The sequence below is a fragment of the Phoxinus phoxinus genome (assembly GCF_949152265.1).
Source record: "Phoxinus phoxinus genome assembly, chromosome: 4".
NCBI classification, from domain to species: domain Eukaryota; kingdom Metazoa; phylum Chordata; class Actinopteri; order Cypriniformes; family Leuciscidae; genus Phoxinus; species Phoxinus phoxinus.
The window spans coordinates 34977169-34989784 of NC_136879.1; the positions used below are offsets into that span (position 1 = coordinate 34977169).

Below are 12616 nucleotides of genomic sequence, written 5' to 3' on the forward strand. Positions count from 1 at the left end.
CCAAGTGTGAACTGTATTCTCCCTTCTCATATTACCTATCAAATGCCAATAAAGGGTGATCCCCAGTGCGCTCCAGGGCTTTGGGCTGATCTGGCAACAGCTTCTAATAAAAATCTAGTATCAAATAAACTGCACAGTTGATCTCCCAATGCGACGACTAGCTTTTTTAAAAAGTAGTTCAGATTGTGAAGCAGACATCAAAGCTGCAAGTGAACAATCCACGAAAAGAATGCAATATTTCACTTGCTATATTAGTTGTCTTTATGGTCAATAACCATAAAGTGTCTTATAAAAATTAAAAATATTGTATTATGTATTATTTTGACATGTTTGACATGTTGACAGCCAAATTATATATATATATATATATATATATATATATATATATATATATATATATACTGTATATATATATATATATATATATATACTGTATATACCGTATATATATAGCCTACCTTATATATTATTATTATTAAATATTATAATAAATATATCTAAATAAATATAATACATATATAATTTGACTGTTAACATGTTTCTCATCTCTGTGGAAAGTTTGGGTCCCACTTTATATTAAGTGGCTTTAAGTACTATGTACTTCCATTGAAATGAACTATTTGATACAATGGACTTATTGTGTACATATGTTTTTACATTGTACTTATATTTTTAAAATACCTGCATATAATTACAGCTGTAATTCATTTATGCAATTATATTTGTAATTACACAGTTGACCCTTCTCTTACACCTTAACCCACCCTTAAACTTACCCATACCAGCACACCTGTCCCTAACCATACCCGTATCACACCGCAATAGCAGCAAAAGTGTTTTACAATACAACATGAACACAATAAGTACATTGTACTTATTTTTCGATGTAAGTACATAGTACTTAAAGCCACTTAATATAAAGTGGGACCAAAGTTTGTAAGTAGCCTACATCAGGAGTTTATTTAAATAACATTTAATTTTATGCTACCGCTAACCTGGACGTCGAGGTCACTTCAATGATTTGGGAAAAGCCTGTGTACTTACAAACTTCCCAGTGCCTCGTTTTATGAGTACAGAACCTATTTTGTACTACTACTGTAGAAGTTTGGTACCATTCGGGCATTATTACATTATTAGTTGGGTAATTTACGAGATACAACCTTCGGATCATTGTCAAAACGATCATTGTCAAAATCGAAAATCATTGTCAAAACGAGTGAGTTATTATCAAGGGTACAATTACACAACAACGATGACCTAAAAACAGAAAAGTTTTTCCTTTACGGTTTTCGCGGTTTCACGGTTCCTTTACGGTTTTCGCGTACAGACGACAACGTTGTCAAACCGATCCCCATTTACACGGATCCGCGAAAGCGATTAAAAACGCTGTATTATGCTGTCAGGCCAGTAGTCAGCGATGTAACTTTGTAAAGAAAACCTGTCGTTATATAAACCTCCCCACTACTGGCCTGACAACATAATACAGCGTTTTAAATCGTTTTCGCAGTTCCATGTGAATGGGAAAATGGTTTTGACAACATTGTCGTCTCTACATGAAAAACGCAAAAGGAAAAAACGTTTTTAGTACATCGTTGTCCTGTAAATGTACCCTTAATGACCTACTCGTTAAGAGCATGATTTGCTGCAACCTAATGGTGGTTGATTAAGCAAGTGATTAAGATTCCATACTTTTGTTTTGTTGATTGTAACAAGCTATAGTTAAAGAGATAGAATGCATTTACAAATAACGTGGGGCCTCAAACTCTCTTTGAAACGGGCCTCTGAATTTCAAAGACTGCCTCTGATCCATATATTACATTCATCTGTGAACCCCCTTAACCACTTTGTGGCTTCATTCTGTGATATGATCATGGTCACATGACCAAGACCATGGTTTGACAATGCGAACACAGTTTGGCCACAGCAGTTTTAGAATGAAAGTTTGCAAAACCATGACCCACTTCAGTCTGTTAACATTCCCACACGTCAAGGCCTGATTCATACAAACAAACTCCTTAATAATGGAACGAGAAGTCACTTTTTCCTTAGATTGCTCTTTGTGTACTATCCAAACATCAACTAATTGTAATGGAAATGCCCATTACTCCAATTCAGGACTCAAAGACCTGCTTTAATAGAGACAGTGTGCAACCAGAGATCCACATTCAAGAGCACCAGGCAACGTAGGAATAGATTATTTTGGCATTTTATGCTTTTTTGGGAGAATTGTTTATATTATGTTTCTATTCTATTTATAACTAAGACATTTTCGGTTCTCAAATTGACATTGTATGTTGACTACATTTTGCACTATTCTAAGTTCAAGAGAAGCTGGGCATTTTTTCCGTCTTTAAAAATGTAGCTATAATAAATACAAAAAAACAATTGAAAAATTGTTTGACAGAAGTTAGGCTATTATTTATAGGAATCTCCTGCGACCTCATCTACTGTACATCTCTGTGGTCGTGACCCTGAGGTTGAAAACCTCTACATTAAAAGCAGGTAAAAGAAAAGAAAAATGACAGGGTCCAAAACCAAGAGAGGACCGTGTGACAGCATGAGAATCTGGGTAAAAAATAGCAACAGAGAAGTGAGAAACGAACTAATAGACTAGAGTTCCGCTTTTCATCATCACCGCCATTTCCTTTCATGTATCTAGTGTTTACAGCACACACACACACACACACACACACACAGTTTATGTGGCTTTTTATGCCCAGCATTACGGTCAATAAAGTGAGACCTAGTCTTTTGATAGATTGGCATGAATAGATCTAGACATAGACAACTGTATTTTTGAACAATGCCACAAGCAGATTAAACTAAAGTTGACAAATCTCTTGTGAGACATTCAAACATAATGTTATATTCAATACTTTCTTTCAGTCTATCAATGAAAAAACAAATCTTCGCAAACATAAGGCCTAAATAGGCCTATAGATTTATGTTGTCACGCAGAGGTTCATTGATTATACAGTCGTAACATAAACTCAATCAGTGAATCATGCCAGAAGCTGTAAATGCTTATATGACCTATTCAGATGCCAATATAACTGCTAAAGCCACTATTTGCACAGTAATTACCATAGTCAACCAATATAAAGCAAATAAACAAGAAATGCATATGACATCACATTTACCGACCCAGATTTTGTGACATTCTATGTTAAAGTTTCCGTAATATATTGCCTAAGATTGATCTACTACAGTAGGTGACATTTAAGGTTCTGCCTTCAGGTGAACCTGAAACTTATATGTCTGAGTCGGGCACTCATTATTACCACGTCATCCATATTAGTTGGAAACATAACACAGAAGTAGGAAAATTATATTGTGGACAAAAAGGGATGAAAGTGGTCAAAATGATGAAAATTATTCACTTACAGTATTAAAACTATTTAAAAATGTTTAAAAATGTAAAAATTAAAAATGTTTGTGAACTGTGAAAATCGCACATAGGATTCTATACGAATTGACCCTTTGTTAAACTCAAATGATTTTGAATGAACTATGAAAATACTTTAATGCATAGAAATGTGGAAAGGGGGGGGGGGGTAAAAACATATCTGAGAAAACGGCAGACAGCAACAATTGCTAAGGTAGCATTGTTTAGTAACATTAAAAAAATTGGGCTTAGCAATCATTAGTCAATTCTAAATAATATCTGTGCAGGTGGAAGAAGGTTCTACTCTTGGAAAAAAAGTCACAACTATCCTTTTAAATTGATTTATTCGGTGGCAGAAACAAGCTTTCATACTATTATTCAGTATCAGATTTAATGTTAATATACGTTAAAACTTCTAAACTACTCATTACAGATGTGTAATTACAAATACATTTAAAATAATAATAAATAATAAATTACATTAATGTACTGTATATTAGTTTACAATAAACCTGTGTCAGTGCATTCAACAGTATACTTTAACCATATTTCAAAATAGATGTAATTATAAAAGTCAAGTCAGTCAAAAAAGCATTTAAATTGCATTAAATATTTATTTAAATTATAACACATTTTCAATTAATTATTAACATGCAATTAAGTGTTTAAAAACAGCGTGGTATTCATGGTTATATATTATTTTCGTAACAAGCTCTTTTTTAAAGTATGCTAAAATGCAATTATTTTCACAAGGGTAGGAATGAAGCAAAAGGAGATTACTGTAAAGTGGCAGACCAGACTGAATGAATATTAGCAACAATGGCTGATTGTTTGCAACATGCCTGTTTTGTTTCCAATCAGTACAGCTTATACACTTTTCACAAAGACAACCCTTTCAAAAAACAGTTCTCTCATAATCTGCTCCATTGTGAGCATTTAAAATAAAAAAAACGATAGAAACTGGACTGTGAACGCTTAATGTTTTTAAGAATTGGACAGCAGGTATGCAAATATTTTTTTAAAATGCTGCAAACAGCACTCGGAAGACACATATAGCCTACAAAAAGGCTTGTCTTTAAAATAACATAATACGAATAACCTAATACAATGTTTGAGACAACACCCTTGGCTGCAACTTCTTAAGCCGTCCACCGTCATCACCTTGGAAATAGTCTTCTGTTAGCTAAATGGCTAAAACAAAAACTTCAAGGATTTTGGCAGATATTTACATAAAATGAAACGGTGCCATGGTAATTGCTGTGTAAAGACGTCATCGGCCTACACTCATTAGAGGCCAACAACTGCTTGGCTCAGTGCGGGAATTTCACCGGCCTTTGTGTTTGTGCGCGTGATGGAACAAATGCTTTTCGCGAGTCAGGTTATTTTTGGGTTGCGTGATGTCATAGTACCTCCAAGCTGAGAAACCTATCAGAAATGCCAAGGTTTTTTTTTGTGTGTTGCTGCTCATAAGGCACGGTTCAACAACCTGAGACACAGGAATGAATGAGAATTCCCCGTCGCAAGAGATGACGCAATAAACGGGTGATGTCAGTAGCTGATTCACAACAAATACAACACTGAGGTCAGATGGGGCACAATAGCATAAAAGATCCTATTCTACTGAGTTTTACTCTTTTCTTCTGCTCCTCCACCCTAGTCCACTTGTGTAATAAGTCCCCTGCAGCATAGGCACAACTGAAGGAGTTCTTTGCAATGCAAATCTGAACAGCTAGCAAAGTAGCTGACCAGTCAAAGAGACTCTCCTTGTGGAAAAGAAGTGTACTTAATTGTATTGAATGTAATATTGTAGTGTACTTTAAAATCTGCACTTGAAGATAGCATAATAGGACTACTAATCAAATCAAAGGCCACTTAAGTGTACTATGTTATACATTTTAAAAAAGTGCCCTTATTTACATAATCAGTATCCTAAAGTGAGAGATAAACGTACATTGATTGTTTCTTAAGGAAGTAAAAGCAATCAAAGACCTCATTAAATCAATGTTTTGTGGATTTTAGTTAGGTTATAAAGCTATTTAGCTTTATTAGCAAGCTAATGCTGGTGCACTCAAAAAAAAGATGACAAAATAAACTTTTGGCAGATACACACAATTATTATTATTATTATATTATCACCTCTCTCTCTCTCTGTCTCTTTCTCGGAAAATAAAGCAAAAATATTTATGACTTACGTATGTGCATAGGCCTATATAAAAATCATGGCCATAAAAATGGCTATTAGCCCTTCGATAAGTTCCGCCCCAACTTCCTGTTTTAACAGGAAATACGTCGGTAGTCGCACTTTATTTTACAGTCCTGTTCCCCATACTATGTGTGCATGCATATTATAGTAATTGCAATAACTGGGTAATAACTACTAATCCTGAACCTGCCTCTAAACCTAACCTTAACCCATGTAGTTATTTTATAATACCCAGTACTTACTTAGGTAAGTATACTGTAGTGCACTGTAGTGTAAGTACAAGTGCACATACTGTAAAATAAAGTCCAACCATTACGTCACGTCAGGAAACAAAATTGTGTTAGTCAAACCATTTCATAGGATCTTCGTGTAATATTCTTATAAACTCAACTAAAGCAACGGCAGGCCATGTATTAGTATGCCTGTCAGACATGGTAAAACTCCTGTGATGTTTATGTAGAATATCGGGGTTAAGAGCCTGACTTCCTGTTTGTGTTCTCACAAGTCCAAGAGGGCAAGGAAGGAACGTTTTTTGGAGGTACCAAGTGCACTGTTTCTTTGTTTAATGTTCTTGCGTCAGTCCCATGCAATCACAGTGCATTATGTGGTTTAAGACGACTTTCCTTTGAGTCACGAGTAGATAGCACAGATATAATAACAAAGGTGAACGTCTGTGTCATGGAAAAAGGTGTAAAGGCCAAATTTACATTCCACACATGGCTAGGGCCATTACGTAGAGCGTGACAGCCTGCAGGACTGGTGCAAATACCAATGATGCTTTCTTACTAACAGTGCAGTCAAACTGCTGCTATAACGCATTGATATGGTATCATATATACAGTGTGTATCTGTATATACACACATACACACAGACACGTGTATTTAAATTTTTAATAATTAATAAACAATGTTGCAAGCAGGATTTTGATCTTGTATCATTCACATGAATGAGCACCACAGCTAAGATAAACCAGACTGTTTATGTTTTACAAAAACCCTACTTGCCATTTTATTCCAGGTTAAGTGAACTTTATTGATAGCATCTGTGGCATGCTGTTAATCCCTACAGACATGATTTTGACTCGTCTCGGTTTGTAAAAACCAACTAAAAGTGTGTTGACAGATGACACATAATGCTTTTACAATAGAAGTCTAAGGGGCAATTATATAGGCTACTGGAAAAACTGTTAAATACATTTAAACACATAGTTGATCCAAGCTAAATATAGTGTGATAGAGTCGCTTATCAACAGTCCATGCAGTTATGTCAAAACTTATCTCATCACTATTTTAAAAAAAAACAGTAAACATGGTAAAATGTGAGCAAAGATGTCAAGAAATCAACACACAACTACATGATTTATCTATCTGTGCAGCACTTTTCATGGAACATATTCCTCTCAAAAAAACAAATATGCTGGAAATGCATAATCAGAAGTGTCTCTTAAGATGAGACAATAAGACCATTCAGACAACTATAGGCCTACAGCTAAAATATACCACATTTTGGTTACATATTGATAAATTAAGAAAAGTTTTTTTAACAAAAAATGTAAGAAGCTCAATTTTGCCTTCAAAGACAACCTTCAACTTGCAGTGCATTACTGTAAACAAGTTTTGTTTTTGTAACCGAGGGATGAGTCAAAATAACTTTCTGTCGTAATTGTCAGCATAGCAAATACTAACAGAGCTTGAATATTATAATTTGGGTTGTGGTGTCAATTTTGCTCTATTTAACACTGTCAACGTGATTTTGGAGCACTTTCAAAATCTTCAAATGCACAGTGACAACAAAAACAACAGTGTCTGAAAATGGGACCGGAGCCGTCTACCTCCTGAACTCAACATGTTGGTTTAGATGCAAAAATCACACGCGCTGCAGACACACACACACACACACACAGTGATTTCATTAAGCCCACAAACTCACTTTCTGTGTGCTGCCTGCCTGGGGCTGAAGCAAGGGCTCGGAAAACAAAGCAGCCCTTTTTTATTCAAGCGAACGGTAACACGAGAGGCATGGCTGGCAAGCGGAGGGGAGAAGGGGGCGGAGGGGACTTGGCGAGGGGACTAAATGAGTATGTGCTCCACCGTGCTGAAATGGTCTTTTGTGGCCCAGGCGTCAGGGTGATGAGGCAGGTAAGCCAATAGGAATGCCACATTGATCCCCAGAGCCATAGTCAGAACTTTATTACTTTGAACAGAAAAATAGAAATTAATGGAGATGGAAGTAAGGATGTGGGGAAAAAAAAGTTGTTTTTTATAAATTGAATTCATAAGATTCTTTCCGTACTGTTTAAGGATACTGATTCTTGAGTGTTTTTGACCAATTAATTGAAAGAATCAGTACATAGGTGGCACGAAATCAGAACTACTGTAGTTTTTGATTCAAAAGCCTAGACACACATAAAAGACCATTACTGAGCCGATACAATACAGTGATGGTAATGGTATATAATGCTAATACTATCATGACACTTATATCTCTTGTGAAAAATGTACTTAATTGTATTGAATGGTCACTTGTAGTGTACATAAAATCTTAAAAGTTAGGCCTATATTTTTAGGCCTATATTTTTTTTTTAAAAACTTGAACCTGCATAATATATTAATGAAATAAACAGCAATTAAAGTGTACTTAAAGAGTGTGCGCTTTCATGACTGTTTTAACACACTTAAGTACACCTTTTACAGTACGTTTTAATAATCTTTTGTCATGCTTTAAAGAAGTAAACTTTAAGTTAGAGAAGGCCATTTTGGAGAGGCTAGCAATAGCAAGCTAGCTTTGAAAGCATAAGTTCCCAGCCTCCCTTCAGAGCTTCTCAAAAGCCACGCCTCCTTCAAAACACATGAACGCGCACAGCCAGAGTCTGCAATGTGTCACGCGTTAAATTTACATCAAAGCACATAGCATTACAATAATAATGAACGTAAACAACTTACAGAGCTATTACTTGTACCGCCTGACTGCTGCAGATCCATTTCTGCGTTGATAGTGTTGACATAGAAACGCATAAATCCGAGTCTGAGCGCGTGAACAGCTCCGGTTAGATCGTTACGGGTTGTCGTATCTAAATTACGATTTCATAATATTACGGTCGCAGCATAAGCTCGTTGTTTTGGTTCAGGAGGAACTGTAAAACGTGGCTGCTGTTTGTTTTTGGCTCTCGTTGGCTGTCAGTCTTCAACTCTTTGCTGCATAGCCTCAATTCTCGCGCTGATGACGTGGTGTGATGTCGTGCGCGAGCAGGGCACGCGGAGGTATGCTCAATTCATTGACAGGCAGGTAGGACAAACAAAAAATGTAGGACACACGTTTTTTGGTCCTGAGACCAAAAGATATATGTTAAAAAAATATATATATTTATATTTAGACCTAGCCTAGTACTTGCTATCAGGATGTGAAGAGAGTTTCAAACCGCATGTAACAAAAAGGGGTTTTAAAAAGCATTGCCTATTTATGTTGATGTGTTGACTAACATACATCATGTTGACTAAGATACTAAAGCAAAAGCCCATGTAAAGTACTTGATTAAAACTGTAACTTTAGGGTGTTATTCTATTCATTAATATATTTATTGTTACACTAATAAAGCCTATTAAATTGCAACTTCATTACAAATATAATTTAATACAAGTTTCAATAAAAAAATAGGTTAATTGAAAAACAGGTTTCAATAAAATGACTTAAAACTATATTTTAGTTTACTATAACTACTTTAGGGCAGTACATTTTAACCATATTTCAAAGACAAACAAAATATTAAATGGCATAAAGATGTATGTTTTAAAGTCCTACTTAAGTGGGTCAAAAATCACTACACATTTTTCACAAGGGCTAAGTTTACAATGGTACTACTACTGAATGATTACCATATTGCACCATGGCACATGTCCATAAAAACATGGTAATACTACTGTATCTTTTTGTTCAAGACAGTAACAGGGAGCTCAGCATTTGAAACACACACACACACACACACACACACACACACACACACACACACACACACACACACACACACACACACACACACACACACACACACACACACTCACATAAATGCTCGTCTGCCGGTGTGACTGGAACCAGACTTCTCTCTTCACCCTGAGATCATATGTTTACCCACTGTGGTAACCCACCCATTTAACTTTCTGCAGCAATCCGGCTTGGAGACACTAAACACAAAACCGCTGTTCTTACACTCATGCACATTCACGCATGCACACATAAACACACTGCTCCACCTTCTCCAAAATCGCAAATTGCACACTCCACCCACACCTAACGTTCACACCGTCCTACATTACAGTCGATCCAAGCACATGTGAGACTGGCACCTCGTTCCACTCGTTTATGCTTTTTTTTCACGCCGAAGTTAAGCTGCTTTGATTTGTATTATAATACAAAATCTCCATTCTTCCAAAGTAACCAACCAAACCACGGTTGGTCTGAAAAGAATATAATCCTAATGGGATTAATTACATACTGATTTACTAACAGCATGGCATTCAACAACACATTTCAAAACCAAAAGGTGTGCCAACTGTGAAATTAAGGCCTTAAAAACAGCAGTATTTGTGTGTTAGTGTACTAAACAGAGTGAACATCCTTCTAGCTAAATATAATGTTGTTAGTTAAAACAAAAAGAGATGTGCTAAAATAAAAAAACAGGGACCAAAAAAAAGTCAGTTTGTTGGAAGCTCATATGGTTTTTAAATATTAAACATGATATAGACATCTATAGTAAAATAAGAAATAAAGAACAGCCTAGCAACACCCTGGCAACCAGCTATAGCACCCTAGTATCGTAATGGCTACTTTTGCACAGTTCTTCTAGAACCGTTCTAGTAAAATTCTAGTTTTAAGAAGACCAACTTAGAACAGTTTTATTGTAGAAACAATGACTGTTAAGAGTGGTATTTTGGTGGAAACTGGTGCGACGGGTGAGCCATACTGCCCTGGGTAACAGAAACCATCTGTGACCTCATAATTGAGCACCCAACACACTGAAAGAGTAATCTGGACACACCTCCAACCGCCAAATCCCAGCTAGACAAAAACAGAAGTTTGTTTTTGTTCCTCACTTGGTTGTTTTCTCTTTTTGAACTGACCAATGAAATCTAATGTCGCATAGTACATGTATACATTATGAAACTATTTGTCATTATTCTTTTTAAAAACTAACTGTGGCTGTACCATGGTACAACGACTGTATCACATGCTAATTTAATGGTACTTTGACACACATCATTGTACTGAATGATTAACATATTAATTGGCATACACAATGGTTAACTATTAATATTGTAGAATTGTGGTGTGGCCTAAAATAATAGTTTTTTTTTCTTTTTAAAAGTTTGCAGTATGCATCATAATCCTATTCCACAGTCCATATTTAGACAGCTTATAAAGCATATCACAAACAGGGATAGGGATATTGGATTTCATAATAGCCTATATGATGGACAAAACTCCAAAGGAAGTGTAAATGTGTATGACAGAAAATCCTGTCTGAGGAAAGTGATCTGCCGCTGGCGCTGTACTTTGCCACTGAGAAACCCATTATATTTTACACCTGGAAATGTGTTTTTGTTCGGTGCTGACAGTGAAGTATCAAGAAACATCTATTTCACATTAACTAATCTTGTAATTGGTTCTAGTTAATTGCCATTACATTTGCCACACCATACATGTATTTAATTTAATTGTTGTTGTAATATAGATATCGCTTCCACTATCTATATGGACTTATATATTATTAAAATAAAACTGTATTATTATTCAAATATGTCTGTGTAGATCAAACATGAAGTTCACTATGTTTAATCAAAGAAAAAAGTTGAGCAGATTTCTACTTATAGGGACCAGCAACTCTTAACTAAATCTTCAACATTTAGATAAAATGCAAAATAGGTTTAAGATCAGCTCATAAGAAAATATCCCTAACAAAACAAAAAGCCAAAGATTCTCTCTCTTGTCTTTTCTCTTTTGTCATTCATTTCCTGTCGATAAGCACACGAGCGAATGTGTATTTTGTATAGTCAAATGGTGGCCAGTGCAAAGCGGTAACTTAACCAGGAAATACGGTCCTTCCATGCAAAGACTCTTCGCAGCCATGCAAATGAGCAGGAGTAAGAGGACTATATGGGAGTTGCACGGTGCAGAATTACCTGTGACTCCCCTGATATCAGACACTGTGTGCTTTACAGTGGCCGCATTTGTAAGAAAACAAACGAGTAGTGATTTTTAACCAGCTGCTAATACTTCCACGTGAGTGTTCATAAAAGTCCTCTTCCCTCAGGAATGGAGAAACACCCTCTGATATCCAACCTCCTGAACCTGTAAATCTAGAATGGATTTACAGTGTGGCGGGATTAAGATGGCCATAACCTCGAGGTTGACACAGTGCATGAGTATCTTTAATTTTTTTTAGTATAAATGCTTTCTGCAAACTGTGTGATTATAATTATACATTATATTAAAGAGGACAGGGTATTACTTGCCAATTTGTTGTTCAAACCACTGAAAAGAAAGCCACAAATCTGCTCTTTTTCTGCTATTAACACCCCAGGTCTATGAGGCCAGTGGTGGGTGAACAAGAGATTGATGGTGTGATCCAGGCATTCCAAAGAATGCACTTCTTCAGAAATCCAGATAAAGCCACACACATTCCTCTCTATGGAAAGACGACACGTGACTTAAACCCAACTATCTGTTTGATGTTCAGCCTGTGTACAGCATGATTATTTAGACGCCTATTTTGTTGCCAACCACATATACAAAACTCTTCCTTACACCTCATTTTCTTTTTTTTCTTTTTTGTTGTTGCTCAAACTCAAAAGAAAGTCAAAACCAGCTATAGAGAAGGTATGTCACATGGAGATGTGCAGAGATGGAACTAACTGCATTGTCTGGGAACCTGCAGTGAGAAAACAAACTCCTGGAGGAAACCCAAGGGAGCGGTTCAGAGGCGGAGGACACACTATGGCCTCCTACTTTGGGAGGAAACAGGCTTCATTTCCTC

General features: G+C 36.1%; 1 protein-coding gene across 2 annotated transcripts in view; it reads right to left on the reverse strand.

The window, feature by feature from the left end:
* prkd2 (protein kinase D2) overlaps positions 1-12616 on the reverse strand; it is a 36175-nt gene that overhangs the window by 21125 nt on the left and 2434 nt on the right. The window contains exon 1 of one of the 2 annotated variants that reach the window (XM_079611276.1): positions 8532-8716. The exons of the other annotated variant lie outside the window; for it this stretch is intronic. Within the exon in view, the coding sequence (XP_079467402.1) occupies positions 8532-8603 (72 nt within the window). The 5' untranslated portion in view covers positions 8604-8716. Of the gene's footprint in view, positions 1-8531; positions 8717-12616 lie in introns of those variants that run through there. 2 annotated transcript variants of the gene reach the window in all.